Source organism: Protopterus annectens, chromosome 5.part0, assembly GCF_019279795.1.
Source record: "Protopterus annectens isolate FY-2018-M chromosome 5.part0, PAN1.0, whole genome shotgun sequence".
Lineage (NCBI taxonomy): Eukaryota > Metazoa > Chordata > Ceratodontiformes > Protopteridae > Protopterus > Protopterus annectens.
The window spans coordinates 1,225,320,059-1,225,332,392 of record NC_056735.1 but is presented as its reverse complement, the minus strand read 5'-3'; the positions used below and the strand labels follow the sequence as shown (position 1 = coordinate 1,225,332,392).

General features: G+C 39.5%; 1 protein-coding gene across 1 annotated transcript in view; it reads left to right on the top strand.

Moving 5' to 3' along the window:
- The window catches only part of LOC122802342 (contactin-associated protein-like 5), a 2,566,556-nt gene that overhangs the window by 1,647,553 nt on the left and 906,669 nt on the right, over positions 1-12,334 (top strand). The window contains exon 14 of the mRNA XM_044071980.1: positions 5,231-5,401. Coding sequence (XP_043927915.1) covers positions 5,231-5,401 — 171 coding nt within the window. The remainder of the gene's footprint in view (positions 1-5,230; positions 5,402-12,334) is intronic.

Sequence of the window (12,334 nt, the reverse complement as noted above, 5' to 3'; positions counted from 1 at the left end):
CACTTGAATTGGGTTATGGAGGAACTCTGCTTCACATGGTTGGGGAGTCTGTTCCAGAGACAGGGTAGTCAATGAGATACATACCTGTTTCTCCAACAGGTCCTGTTTATATCTCAGACAAAGGGGGGTGCAGTACTTGTCAGCATGGAAAGAGATGGTCAACAGACCATGCTTCTTTGCCAAGGATGGTCTGCACCTCTCCCCTCTAGGCTTTCAAATATTGGCTAAAACATTGTCTTCCTCATGGTGCCTTTTTTAGGCAATGCCAAACTGAAAGTACTTCTGACATAGCAAATCAAACCCAAGAAAATCTAAAGATATTATTGATCAGTGCTAGGTGTCTATACAAAAAAACTCCACTCCTTAGAAGCTCTCCTTACCCTAGAGAATGCTGACATCTGTGTGGTCACTGAGACATGGTTTAAAGTCTCAGAGAACACATTGACAGTACAAGGTTATAATAATTTCCACACATTTAGACCAGTTACTACACAGACAGGGACTAAAGGTGGAGGTGTCTCAATTTACATCAAAAATAAATATACCTCAAGACTGGTCAAATGAGACAATGCACTTGAGTTACTCCATGTTCAAATTACAATAGGAAAAATCCAATACCACTTTCTTGCAAGTTATAAGTCCCCGTCTATGACCCAGGAAACCCATACCATGTATTTAGACTTATTGGAAACACTCACCATCCAGCCCAATACCATATTCATGGGTGACTTTAATTACCCCACTATTAAATGGGAATCCTATAACACACCAAATGTATACAGGCACAGAGATTCCTGAATTTTGTAAACACAAACTCCCTGGACCAGATTTCTAATGTATCATCCAGGGGTACAAACATACTGGATCGGGTCCTCACTAATATGGGAGAGTGCTGCACACCCCCTACTGTAAAAGTCATCCTTGGTAAGGTCAAACCACAAAATGATCTATTTGAAGTATAAATGAAACCTGGACCCCCTGCTGAACCTAGAATATTCAGGAGCTACCCTAAGGCTAATATCCTGCTATTAATTGATAACCTGAAAAATGTCAAGCCCCCATAAACCCTGAGAACACTGCTGTCTATGCAGAACTGTTCACAGAAACTCTGAACAAGCATGTTAGTAGCTGCATAGAGGCATCTGTACCCACCAGGAAGTACAGAACTAACTAAAAAACCAAGCCACCCTGGTGGTATCACAACATCAATAGGCTGTATAACAGAAGGAAGAAAATCATGGCAAAATTAGGAGGTGCAGCACCCAGAAAGATAAAAGTACTCTCCGCAAACTAAACAAACAACTCAGAGGACAGATAAAGTCTACCAAAGCCAAACATGAGGTAAATTTGGCCTCCCAGACCAAGGACAAACACAAGGCATTCTTTAGCTATGTCTGCAACCTCAAAGGCAATACACAATTGTGTGCAGAGCTCATTGTAAATGGAGGAACCTATACTGAAGATAGACCAAACCTACTGGCTGATAAATTTAGCTCCAACTTTACCCCTCTCTCCACCTCAACCTTCCTGCAGGAAATACAATCAGATATAACTCCCCCTGCTACCACTGGGGGCCAGGTCCTTAATGCTCTCTGTAAGTCCAAGAACACTGCATCAATGGTCCCAGACAATATTGCAGGATGCCTTCTAAATAGCATGAAACATGACCTATCAGGCCATCTGGAATTGCTATTTAACTGCAGCCTCCAAACAGGCTTTGTGCTTCATGAATGGGGAACAGCAACAGTCATCCCTCTGCACAAAGATCAGGGCCATTTACAGACCCTGGGAACTACAGACCCATAATTCTCACTAGTCTTATATGCAAAGCCATGGAAAGAATTATCATGGAAATGATCAATAATGATATAGTAAACCTCCAGAGACTAGACCCAACCCAGTTTGGTTTCATCAAGAGCAGGCCATGCCTACACAACCTGGTGAACTTATTTGAGAAGGTCACCAAAGCAATGTATAAGGCAAAACGGTTCACACTGCCTACCCAGGCATGTCTAAGGCATTTGACACAATACCATACTTGGGCATTGTTGAATAAGTCAAGAGGTTAGGTACAAACTCTTATATCACCCAGTGGATAGCCAACTGTCTCACAGGCAAGACCTAGGAAGTTAAAATTGAGGAATCCACCTCTGCAAAGAAGCCAGTCACCAATGGAGTCAATCAGGGATCAGTCCGTGGACCACTACTTTTTGGCATTTACTTCTCTGAAGTCAAGGCCAATGTCAGTGGTCTCTGGCTGACTTAAATCTGCAGATTATCGCAGATTAGAAGCTGTCTTTGAATCTCACACTTACACAAATGTTCTCCAGGAAGGGCTGACACCGACAAACAACTGGTGTCAGAGCCACAGACTAAAACTTAGTTCCAAGAAATGCACAATAGTATTCTTTAGGAAGTCATCCACCTATCATAACTATCATATTGACAACACACCCCTTAGAGCTGACCCAGTAGTCAGGGACTTGGGGATACACATAGGCAGTAATCTAGCCTTTGATCATCAAGTGCTTACAGTAGTGAGGAAATTATACTATGTTACTGAACTTATAAACAAAAGTATGGCATCTAGGTCCAAGGAAGTCATTGTTCCACTGTATTTGACATTCTATCACTGAGTACAATGCCAGGCATATCCAACAAATGGAACATTCACATAGATTCCTCACTAAAAGAATACAGGGCATAAATAAAATGTCCTATGCAGACTGCCTCCAGGCCATGTCCTTGTATTCTGTTTCCTACAGGCTGTTGAGGGGAGATTAATGCCTGGCATACAGGGCATTGTCAGACCACACTGTGATGGACCTCCTGCATATCAACAAAATAAACAGCACCAAAATTACACAGTCTAAAGACTTAAACCTTGCCTGTGATATAAATAGAACCTGCTGCAGAGACAGGAATGTATCCCAGAGACTAACCCATCTCTGGAATAGGCTACACATCTATGTGAAACAGAGTTCCTCCCTAACCCATTTCAAGTGTAATTTGGACAATTGGATGGAGAACAGGAAATTCATCCCTGGCTTGACATCTATGTCTCTATTGGACACAGGCAACCTGTAAATGGTTCATTTCCCAGGCCCCTGCTTGTAAATGTTTCATCTCCCATGCCCCTACTTGCACTTATCAAGGGTACCAGAACTTGTCAGAGATTTGAGATGCATGGCTAGGCTTAAAAAGGCCCTTGTAGTCATTAGCCTAGTGCCACACTGAAAAGCTATGTCGTAGATACAGCTGGTAGTGTACACATATGAAATATTAATCAAAGGCAGGGGAATAAAAAATGACTCAGTGACATAGAGTTGTAAAGCTCTCACAATGGCCCAGACAACCTAAGTCTGATTAACAGCTCAGACAAGGGATAAACACTGGATAGTTTAGAGATGTGACAAGCATTGTACATGTAATGCAGAACATAACTATAGACCAACTACTATATTAGCTATAGAACACACTTGCCATATCTTTAAAAAAGGGAAATACGTTCTTTTATTGATAATCATCGAGATGCCTTTCCTTATAGATTGCTAGTAAGCATAAATTAAACAAGGAATAATTAGTAGAGTATACAAAATATTGCATGGTAACAATAAGAATCAATCAGAGGAGTTTAGAAAGGATTAGAAAGAGAGATTGGATAAGCAATTCACAAAGAAACAATGGGGGATATAAGTATGTCTCCTAGATTTGCAACAGTCTAGTGATTTATGATCTTTGCTTGGAAGTGTTTACATAGGTATTTGTATACACCAAATAGAGTCCAAACAATTTTCCTCATATAGACAGCAAATGTTGGAGATCTGATGGTGAAGAAAGAGGTAATTGGGAAAATGTTTTCTGGGAGTGTAATGAGTCGGCAGACTTGTCAGAGATACTGGGTGAGCAAATTGGTGTAACTAAAGGAATGATTTTTTTGAGCTAAGAAATAGAATCGGAATTGCCTAGAAATAGTAAGGCCTTGCTGAGTCTAATTATGGTGGTTGCCAAAAAAAGCAGTTACTATAAAATGGAAATCAAAGTCTAAACCAACTGTACGAGAAGCAGTGAATATAGTAAAAGAGATAAAAAATTGGAATTGGGATCTTTAGAAAAGGGTAGGAACAAATTACATTGAAGAATGGGAATTGTGGGAACAATACAGAGGAGGAATAAGGTTTAAAAGAAGGCAGGATTTGAATGAGTTATTGAGTGTATGATTGACAATAACTAGATGTATGTTTCCAACTAAAATTATGTCAGTATGGTTTGTGATGTATAATGTTTGCAACTAAAATTATGTCAAAATGGTTTAGTTTCATTTATATAAATGTATGATTGCTTATGTCATACATGATAATTTAATAAAGATGTTTCTTGTTTAAAAAAAAAAAAAGATTAATTGTAAGATTAGGCTGTGACAGATGGAGGGACCATGTCTCATAAAATGGATTGCCATATTTCATTGCACTATGGCTTCAGACTGTGCCTAATACTGCATACGTATGTGTGATTTTACATATAAAACATTCTCAGAGACAAAAGCACACTCATCGGTTGTTCTTTTCAGTTAATTACAGGTTTCCCTAAAGTTCTTTCTCTGTTTTCAAAGGTAATTTCATGAATGGCATAATACACATATGTGTTTAATCCATTGCAGACCCAAATCTAAGTCTTGGGGTTCAAGATAGAGAAGGCTGGCCTCAAGCAGGAACCAACCATTGTATGATGCACACACACACACACACACACACACACACACACACACACACACACACACGCACACACGCACACACACACACCAGCAGATAATTCTGGGAAATGCCAGTTCACATGCAACACACTTTTGAGAAGTGGGAAGAAGCCCAAACATCTGTTGAAAACTCATGCAGACTCCATACAGAAGGCAGGCCTGCAGAATACTAGAGAACCAAGACCTACAAAGCAGCAAACTTGACCACTGCTCCAGTTGGCCCAATACCTAAATATGATATGGAAAAAAAAACTTCTCTCTCTGTCTCTGTTTTACATCAGCTCTTGTTCAAAGAAAGGGAATAAATGTTTTTTCTTGTATGTTGATACATTGAGCAGTATTAATGCAGAAGAAAAATGACTACGCTGAAAGTCTACCTTGATTCATTGTTTTCCTCAAGGAGAAGATGTTCTTAAGTGGATTAACCTGTTATATAATTTTGTATATTATTTTAATTTATTGATTTCTTTTTTCTAGGAAATTTTTGGAATTCTGCTTCCTTCAATACAGAGACTTCTTATCTTCATTTCCCGACATTCCATGGTGAACTTAGTGCAGATGTATCATTTTATTTTAAAACTGTTGCTACTTCTGGTGTGTTTTTAGAAAATCTTGGAATCAAGGACTTCATAAGAATTGAACTGTACTGTAAGTACACAACTGAATGTGCTACCATGTCTTCATAGTTTAAATGCCTTTTGTAATTAAATTACATTAATAAATTACATTATGCATACATTTGCTCATGTATGTAATGCATGGTTTGGGATCAGTCTTGCAAAAATATTTCAGTTTTTAGAGTCTTCTAATGCAGAATGTTGCCAACATTAAGGAAAAATGTATTAAATGCTTACATTTCTTTTTTTTTCACTGTTTAGAAAAATGTATTTTTCTGACAAGAAAGTGTACAACATGTTAAAAGCTGTTAATGTTGCTGTATTTATAATTCTGACTTAGGATTCCTTGATCTAGAGCAAGAAATACAAAAACTTGACCATAAGGGTATAATAAAACTGGTACAGTTCACAAGTGGCCATCTGAAATATAGAATGGGATTTTTCTGCATACAGATAGGATAAGGAGGAATTAACCCCAGGTTGGTCCAGGGTGACATAGGAGAGGGTATGCAGTGTGCTGTATCTAAAGAGACACCCTACCTCATGCCATTATACACATCAGCAGCACATTAGTCATATAATTGCAATAGGCAATACAATGTATCCTTCTGGAAGCTGGATTAGTGTATAGATTTTAGACAGTAGGTAAGGCAGGCTGATCTCAACAAGAGCATCTATTTTAAGAATGCCTAGGAGTGAGGACAGCACTCTGATAACCAAGGGAGGGGGGGGGGCAAATGGTTGCTTTGATCATTAGCAGAATCTGAGCAGCTGTAAGAGGAGAGTCAGGATGCTTTGACTACTGAATGTGTTTACTATAAATAATTGATGGGAGAGTTCCACATCCTGACATTGTATGCATTTAAGTGGGGAGGGTGATACAGGAAGAGATAATGTCACCGAGAAAGTCTTGGAATTGAATTATATGGGTTGATAGTCACTGAGGGTATGTTATAGGCAATACCAAACCTGTGGTCATCAGTCACTGTCTGGAATGGAAGTACGATTAGCTAGAGGACATTGCACACAGTCTTGATGTACAGACAGTGCACGATCTCCTCATGAAGAATAGGTGATCAGACTGGCAAAAGACACTTGTAAGAAGGTGGAAAATTTGGGATTATATTGTAGGTGAGATGAATACAGATCAGGGCGGGAAGAAGTTGAGTGCCAGTTGTAGGTCTAAGAGAACTGTACCAATTGCTTACAAGGATGTTGAAAGGGTATTAGAAGTAATGATCACTAGCAGGAAAAGAAAAGGGGTTAGCATGGCCACTGCCTCTGGCCATTGCATGGATTGTATTGTAAAAGAGACTGAGTGCTGAACAATTAAGGGTTTATGGCTTTTGGTGGAAGGCCACTGGAAGGCTTGTGTGTCAGTTTTGTTCTGTTCTGCTTGACATATAGATAACCACAGTGGTGTTTGAGACTCGTACAACATGTACTCCTTGAAAAGCTATAGTTGCTTAAGTACAGGTCACATATCCTTAGTTTACAAACAGTGGAGGCACATGCCATATATCCCTTAATCTTATTAAGCCAAGACATTTAATTTGCCTTTTTAAAGTTTATAGCAAAATTATTGTGCCTGCATAACTGATGTATTGATCTCAGCCTATTACTTTTAATATAAAAGGTGTCATTCCAAATGATAACACCCATTTTAATTAAATTTGTTGAAGTGAGATTTCTACAAAGTAAAGTTCAGAAGCTTTCTTAGCAGTGTGATAATACCTTCTCCTAAACCAGATTTGTCAATAATCCCAAATACTTATTATCTCAGATTCCCCCATTCTGTATACCATTACAACTTTCTTTTGTCTTTTGAAACAAGTGTATTTTAAAGAAGCAGACGCACCCACTATCTGAAAACATATCACTCAGATGTATGAAAGCCAGCTACTAACATACTGGTCACTGATATTTTTTAAGTAAAGGAATTGTCAGTTCATGGGTTGAGATTCAAAAACTATTTATGCTCAGTGTAAGGCATTGTATGGAAGTTACTTTGCCTAAAGCACAATGCCAGATTCTAAAATAATTTATGCTCATTGCAAAGTGTTGTATAGAAATTTCTGATATTTTCCTTCTTTGGTGATTCCAAACCTTAAGATAGTGTATATAAATGGCAAAAAAAAAAATAGCAAGCAATTGTCAGTCAATACATTTTGTGTATATTGTGTGCAAATCCATACAAATTTGTAGCATTGCAGAAACTGTTATACACTAGAAATGCAATTGAGAAAACTGCTTGCAACAATGATGTACATAGTTTTTAGATAGCATGAAATCTGCACGATAACAGAAAACAAAATTAATTTGTGGTTGCATACTCCCTACATGTTAATATCCTATTGGCACAGGACTTGTCACCAGCTACTTTGTGCTTTTTTAAGAGAGAGTGTCCATCTAGGTATCTCCAGCAGCTCCTGCTAGGCATGATCTCTGAACGTTGATAAACAACGGATGGATAAAGTGTGATGTGCATGACACATGAGTTCACACAGCGTCATGGAAATAGTACCCTCCCAGAAACACATGTTTTCCTCTCACTGGTCATACTTGTCTCTAAGACTAGAATTCAAGTTACAGAGGAAGACAATGATAAAGGTGAGATTTCTTTTGCCAGGATGCATAATTATGAATAAATTAAATTGTAAGAGAACATCTGGCTGTTTCCCCAACCCTGAAGACCATGAAAGACATGCAAGTGACTTGTGACAGGTGAATTAAAGTGTGGTATGGAGACATGAGAAAGATGACATGCACTCACATGTAATATACATGTCCAAACATTATCAGTAGGTATTCTGGGTACATCCTGACCATCACTAGAGCAATAATTCTTCTTTGATATGTGTCAGCAGAGATAACCATTGAAATGCTGGGGCCGACAATGTCAGTTCCCAGAAAGTGAGGACTGAATGACCAAATTGCAGACTTATATTTGTTAAAGTAGATAGTACCATCAATCAAAATATTCCCTTTTCTTGGAGATATGTTGATTTTGCAATTGGTATATATGTTTAGGGGGTGCAAGGGGTTTTGCTAACCTACAAAATATAAGTTTTAAAGAAGAAAAATAATGTCCAATATTTTCATTTCTCATGTAATTTTTGGTCGTTTTATTTGGGGGGGGGGCATTTTGAGACTGTATTTTGAGTCTCAAATTTCAATAGTGAGTCATCAATCGAGCTTATTAACTCAAAATGTTTTTTTTTAGAATAACTTTTCTCTGTGGTCTTAGAGTTTTAAGTCAAATATATTTTTTAAGTCAATGTTCAGAAAGAAGAATAACCAGAACTGTCACTAGAAAATAGAAATTGTCTCAACTTTTATAGTCAAGAGTTTTACAGAGAGAGAGAGAGAGAGAGAGAGAGAGACCTGAAGTTGTATCTCCAATAAAAGCTGTACTGCAGCAAACAATTTCCCAAAAGAAAGACTGGATTTCCTGTCCTAATAGTCTTGTTAAATACTGTAGGCATTGAAGCCCGTTGAAGAAACCAAACACTTCGGTCACTACTGAGAGACAACTTGTTTAATATGTAGTGCACTGTTGCCTGCAATGTGGCTGAATGCTGGCATGTTGACTTTCATAGTACCAGCTAGGGATATGGATCAGGGAGGAAAACAGTGCAGGAATTGGTGTAGGCAAGGGATTATATAATGACGTATAGATAAAGGCACGTTAATAAATGAGTGCATAATAATATGAACCACTCTAAAAGCAGGTCACAATTCATTGTCCTAGCAGGCGTTGTGTGCATAGCAATTTAGACATCAATATAAGAACAAAAAGTCACATGAAAACTTCAGGAGTTGCAACACGCAGACATGTTTAAAGGAGCAGTATTCTTGAACCAGTGATTACTGTCACTGTTACCTGTAAGATAATGCTATCGCAGGAGGAGGAATAAAAATGCTACTGCCACAGACCTTCCAATTGTCCCTGTTTTGGGAGAACATTCCTATTTTCAGGCCTGATTTACCCATGCACAGGATATACTTATTTCTTTGAGGAATATTCCTATCTTCAGGCTGGATTTACCCCTTCACACACTTTTCTGAATCTATCTTATCATGTGTGATGTTTTTAAGTTTTCTTGTATACAGAAAACCACTCTATGTGACCAGCCCTAATGTCAACAATAATTTAAAGTGCCCACATATCTTTTATTTCTCTTTTTCAGACACAAAAATAAATGCCCTTATGTGGTCAAAGTTTGCAATAAATTTCATTAAACTATACAGATTATACACTGTCTTTTTGATAATGTGCTTATATTTTCCATCGATTTATCTCTATTTATTTATTGTTTGGGTAGTATCCCTCATTCCTACTGGAAGTGGAATGAATTATATGCTGCATGGTATTCAGATTTTTAGCTAATTAGAAGTCCACAATTTTTTTTCTACACATACCTATATTTCAGTGGTTATTGTCTCCATTTTCTGTTTCTGCGGGTTGAAAGGTTTGTACTGGCAACATGTTACATACCATAAACTAAATATTTAGAATTATCTTCATAAGAACCTTAAGTAAGGTGCACAAAAGTGGATGCTGCCTGAGGATCAGATTATTAGGGGGCATGGTTTGCAATTGCTGATGGGGCAAGAGTACAGTACTTGCATTTATTTAAGAAGCACTACCAGGTTATAACTCATAAAATGCGTTTTGGCCCCAAAACTCGGACCGAAGCACAAAAGGAGGGGGAGTATCTATATTCATCAAAGATACCTACACTTCCAGCTTAGTGGCACTGCACGAAGCATTGGGAACCATCCATGTGCAACTAACAGCGGGCAAAACTGCCTTTCAGTTTGTAGCCTGCTAGAGAACACCCTCCCTATTACAGGAACCCCACTTGGCATTCCTGAGAACACTGGAGAATATAAAGGTCTCTCCAAACACTATGTTATTGGGTGACTTCAACTGTCCAAACATTGACTGGGAAAACTACTCAAGCCCAAACACCCTCGCCCAATGGTTCCTTGAATTTATAAACTCTAATGCAATGGAACAACTGGTCACCAATCCCACAAGAGGGAACAACATATTGGACCTGGTCATCACCAACATGGGGACTCTATGTTCCACACCAGAGGTAAACCCCTCATTGGTAAGATCAGACCATAAACAAATTTCCCTGGACATCCATATCCATCCCCACCCCCAGCCAAGGAAATCACTGTAAAGAATTTCTCAAAAGCCAACTTTGCACTTCTCAAGACTGAGGTGGAATCCTTCAAAGCCCCTGGGCCAGAGGATAATACAGCCCAATCCGCAGAATCCTTTACAAATGCATTCTATGAGCACCTGCAGAAATGCATGGATAGTGCTATCCCAAATAAAACCAAGACTCACTCCTCCAAAAACAGGAGACCGGTCTGGTGGACCCCAACCATAAATAAGCTATACAACAGAAGGAGGAAGCTACTGCATGACAGAACAAAATCCCAAAAAGGGAAGGCATCTCTGATCAGTATTAGCAAGAAACTTCAATCCCTCATAAAATCATCAAAGGCCAGTTTCGAAAGAAAAATTGCCCTAGACACTAAAGATAATCACAAGGCCTTCTTTAGTTATGTCAGGAAAATGGGCGGAATCTCCCAGATATGCTCTAAATTGTTGCATAACAGTACAAAATATACCGAACCTACAGACATAGCCAACATCCTGGCAGACAGATTCAGCGCAAACTTCTCCCCCCCTTCCCCCCCAAAGGAGCAAATGCCTATCCCAACTGAATGTAACCTCCCTGACATCACAGATGCACAGGTGAAATCTGCCCTCTCCAAAGCCAAAAACACAGCATCTATGGGACCGGATGGTGTCCAAGGCTGTGTCTTACACAAGCTCCAAGAAGAACTGAACCCTCACATTAAGTCACTGTTCAAACTTAGCCTTACTACAGGATATGTACCTAAAGAATGCTGTACAGCTACAGTGGTCCCACTCCACAAAGGTGGTGAAACAATGGACCCCGGAAACTATCGCCCCATAAGCCTGACTAGTCTGGTCTGTAAAGCTATGGAGCGTATTATCATGGAACTCATAAACAAAGACATTGGGAGTCTCCAGACACTGGACCCTACCCAATTCGGCTTTGTTAAGGGCAGATCTTGCCTCTTAAACCTAGTTGATTTCTTTGAAGCAGTTACCAAAGCCATAGATGAGGGCAGGGTAGTCCACACAGCCTACCTGGACCTTGCAAAAGCCTTCGACACAATACCCCACTCGGGCATCAAAATAAGCTTATCAGCTTAAATACCAACCCCTATATCACAAGATGGGTTGCAAAATGGCTCAGAGATAGAACCCACATGGTCAGAATCGCAGGTGCCATGTCTGAATCCAAACCGGTTACAAGTGGCGTCCCACACGGCTCAGTTCTGGGACCTCTCTTGTTCAGTATATACTTCCCTGAGGTTCAGGCTAACACGGGTGGATTATGGCTGACAAAGTTTGCAGATGACTGCAAACTGAGGGCCATAATTGAATCTCCAGCTGACACAAGCATCCTCCAAAAGGGTCTCACAGAGACAGATGCTTGGTGCCAGAGCCACGGCCTCAAGCTAAATGCTAAAAAGTGCATAGTCATCCCCTTTGGGAAAAACAAGGTGCGCACAAATTACCACATAGGTGGTAATCCATTAAGTACAGAAGTAGTAATTAGAGATTTGGGGACCAATGTAGATAGTAATCTCTCCTTTGATAATCACGTTGCCAAAGTGGTTAGAAAGACCTTCTATATAACCCACCTTATCACGAAAGGATTTGTCTAGATCAAGAGAGGTCATTGTGCCCCTCTACTCGTCACTCATCAGGCCCATAATTGAATAGAATTCCCCCTTTGGGATGTACCTTACCCGACACCTGCAGCAACTGGAGAGACCCCAAAAGTACCTCACCAAGAGGATCATGGGCTGCAAACAGATGTCCTATGCAGCTTGACTAAAGAAA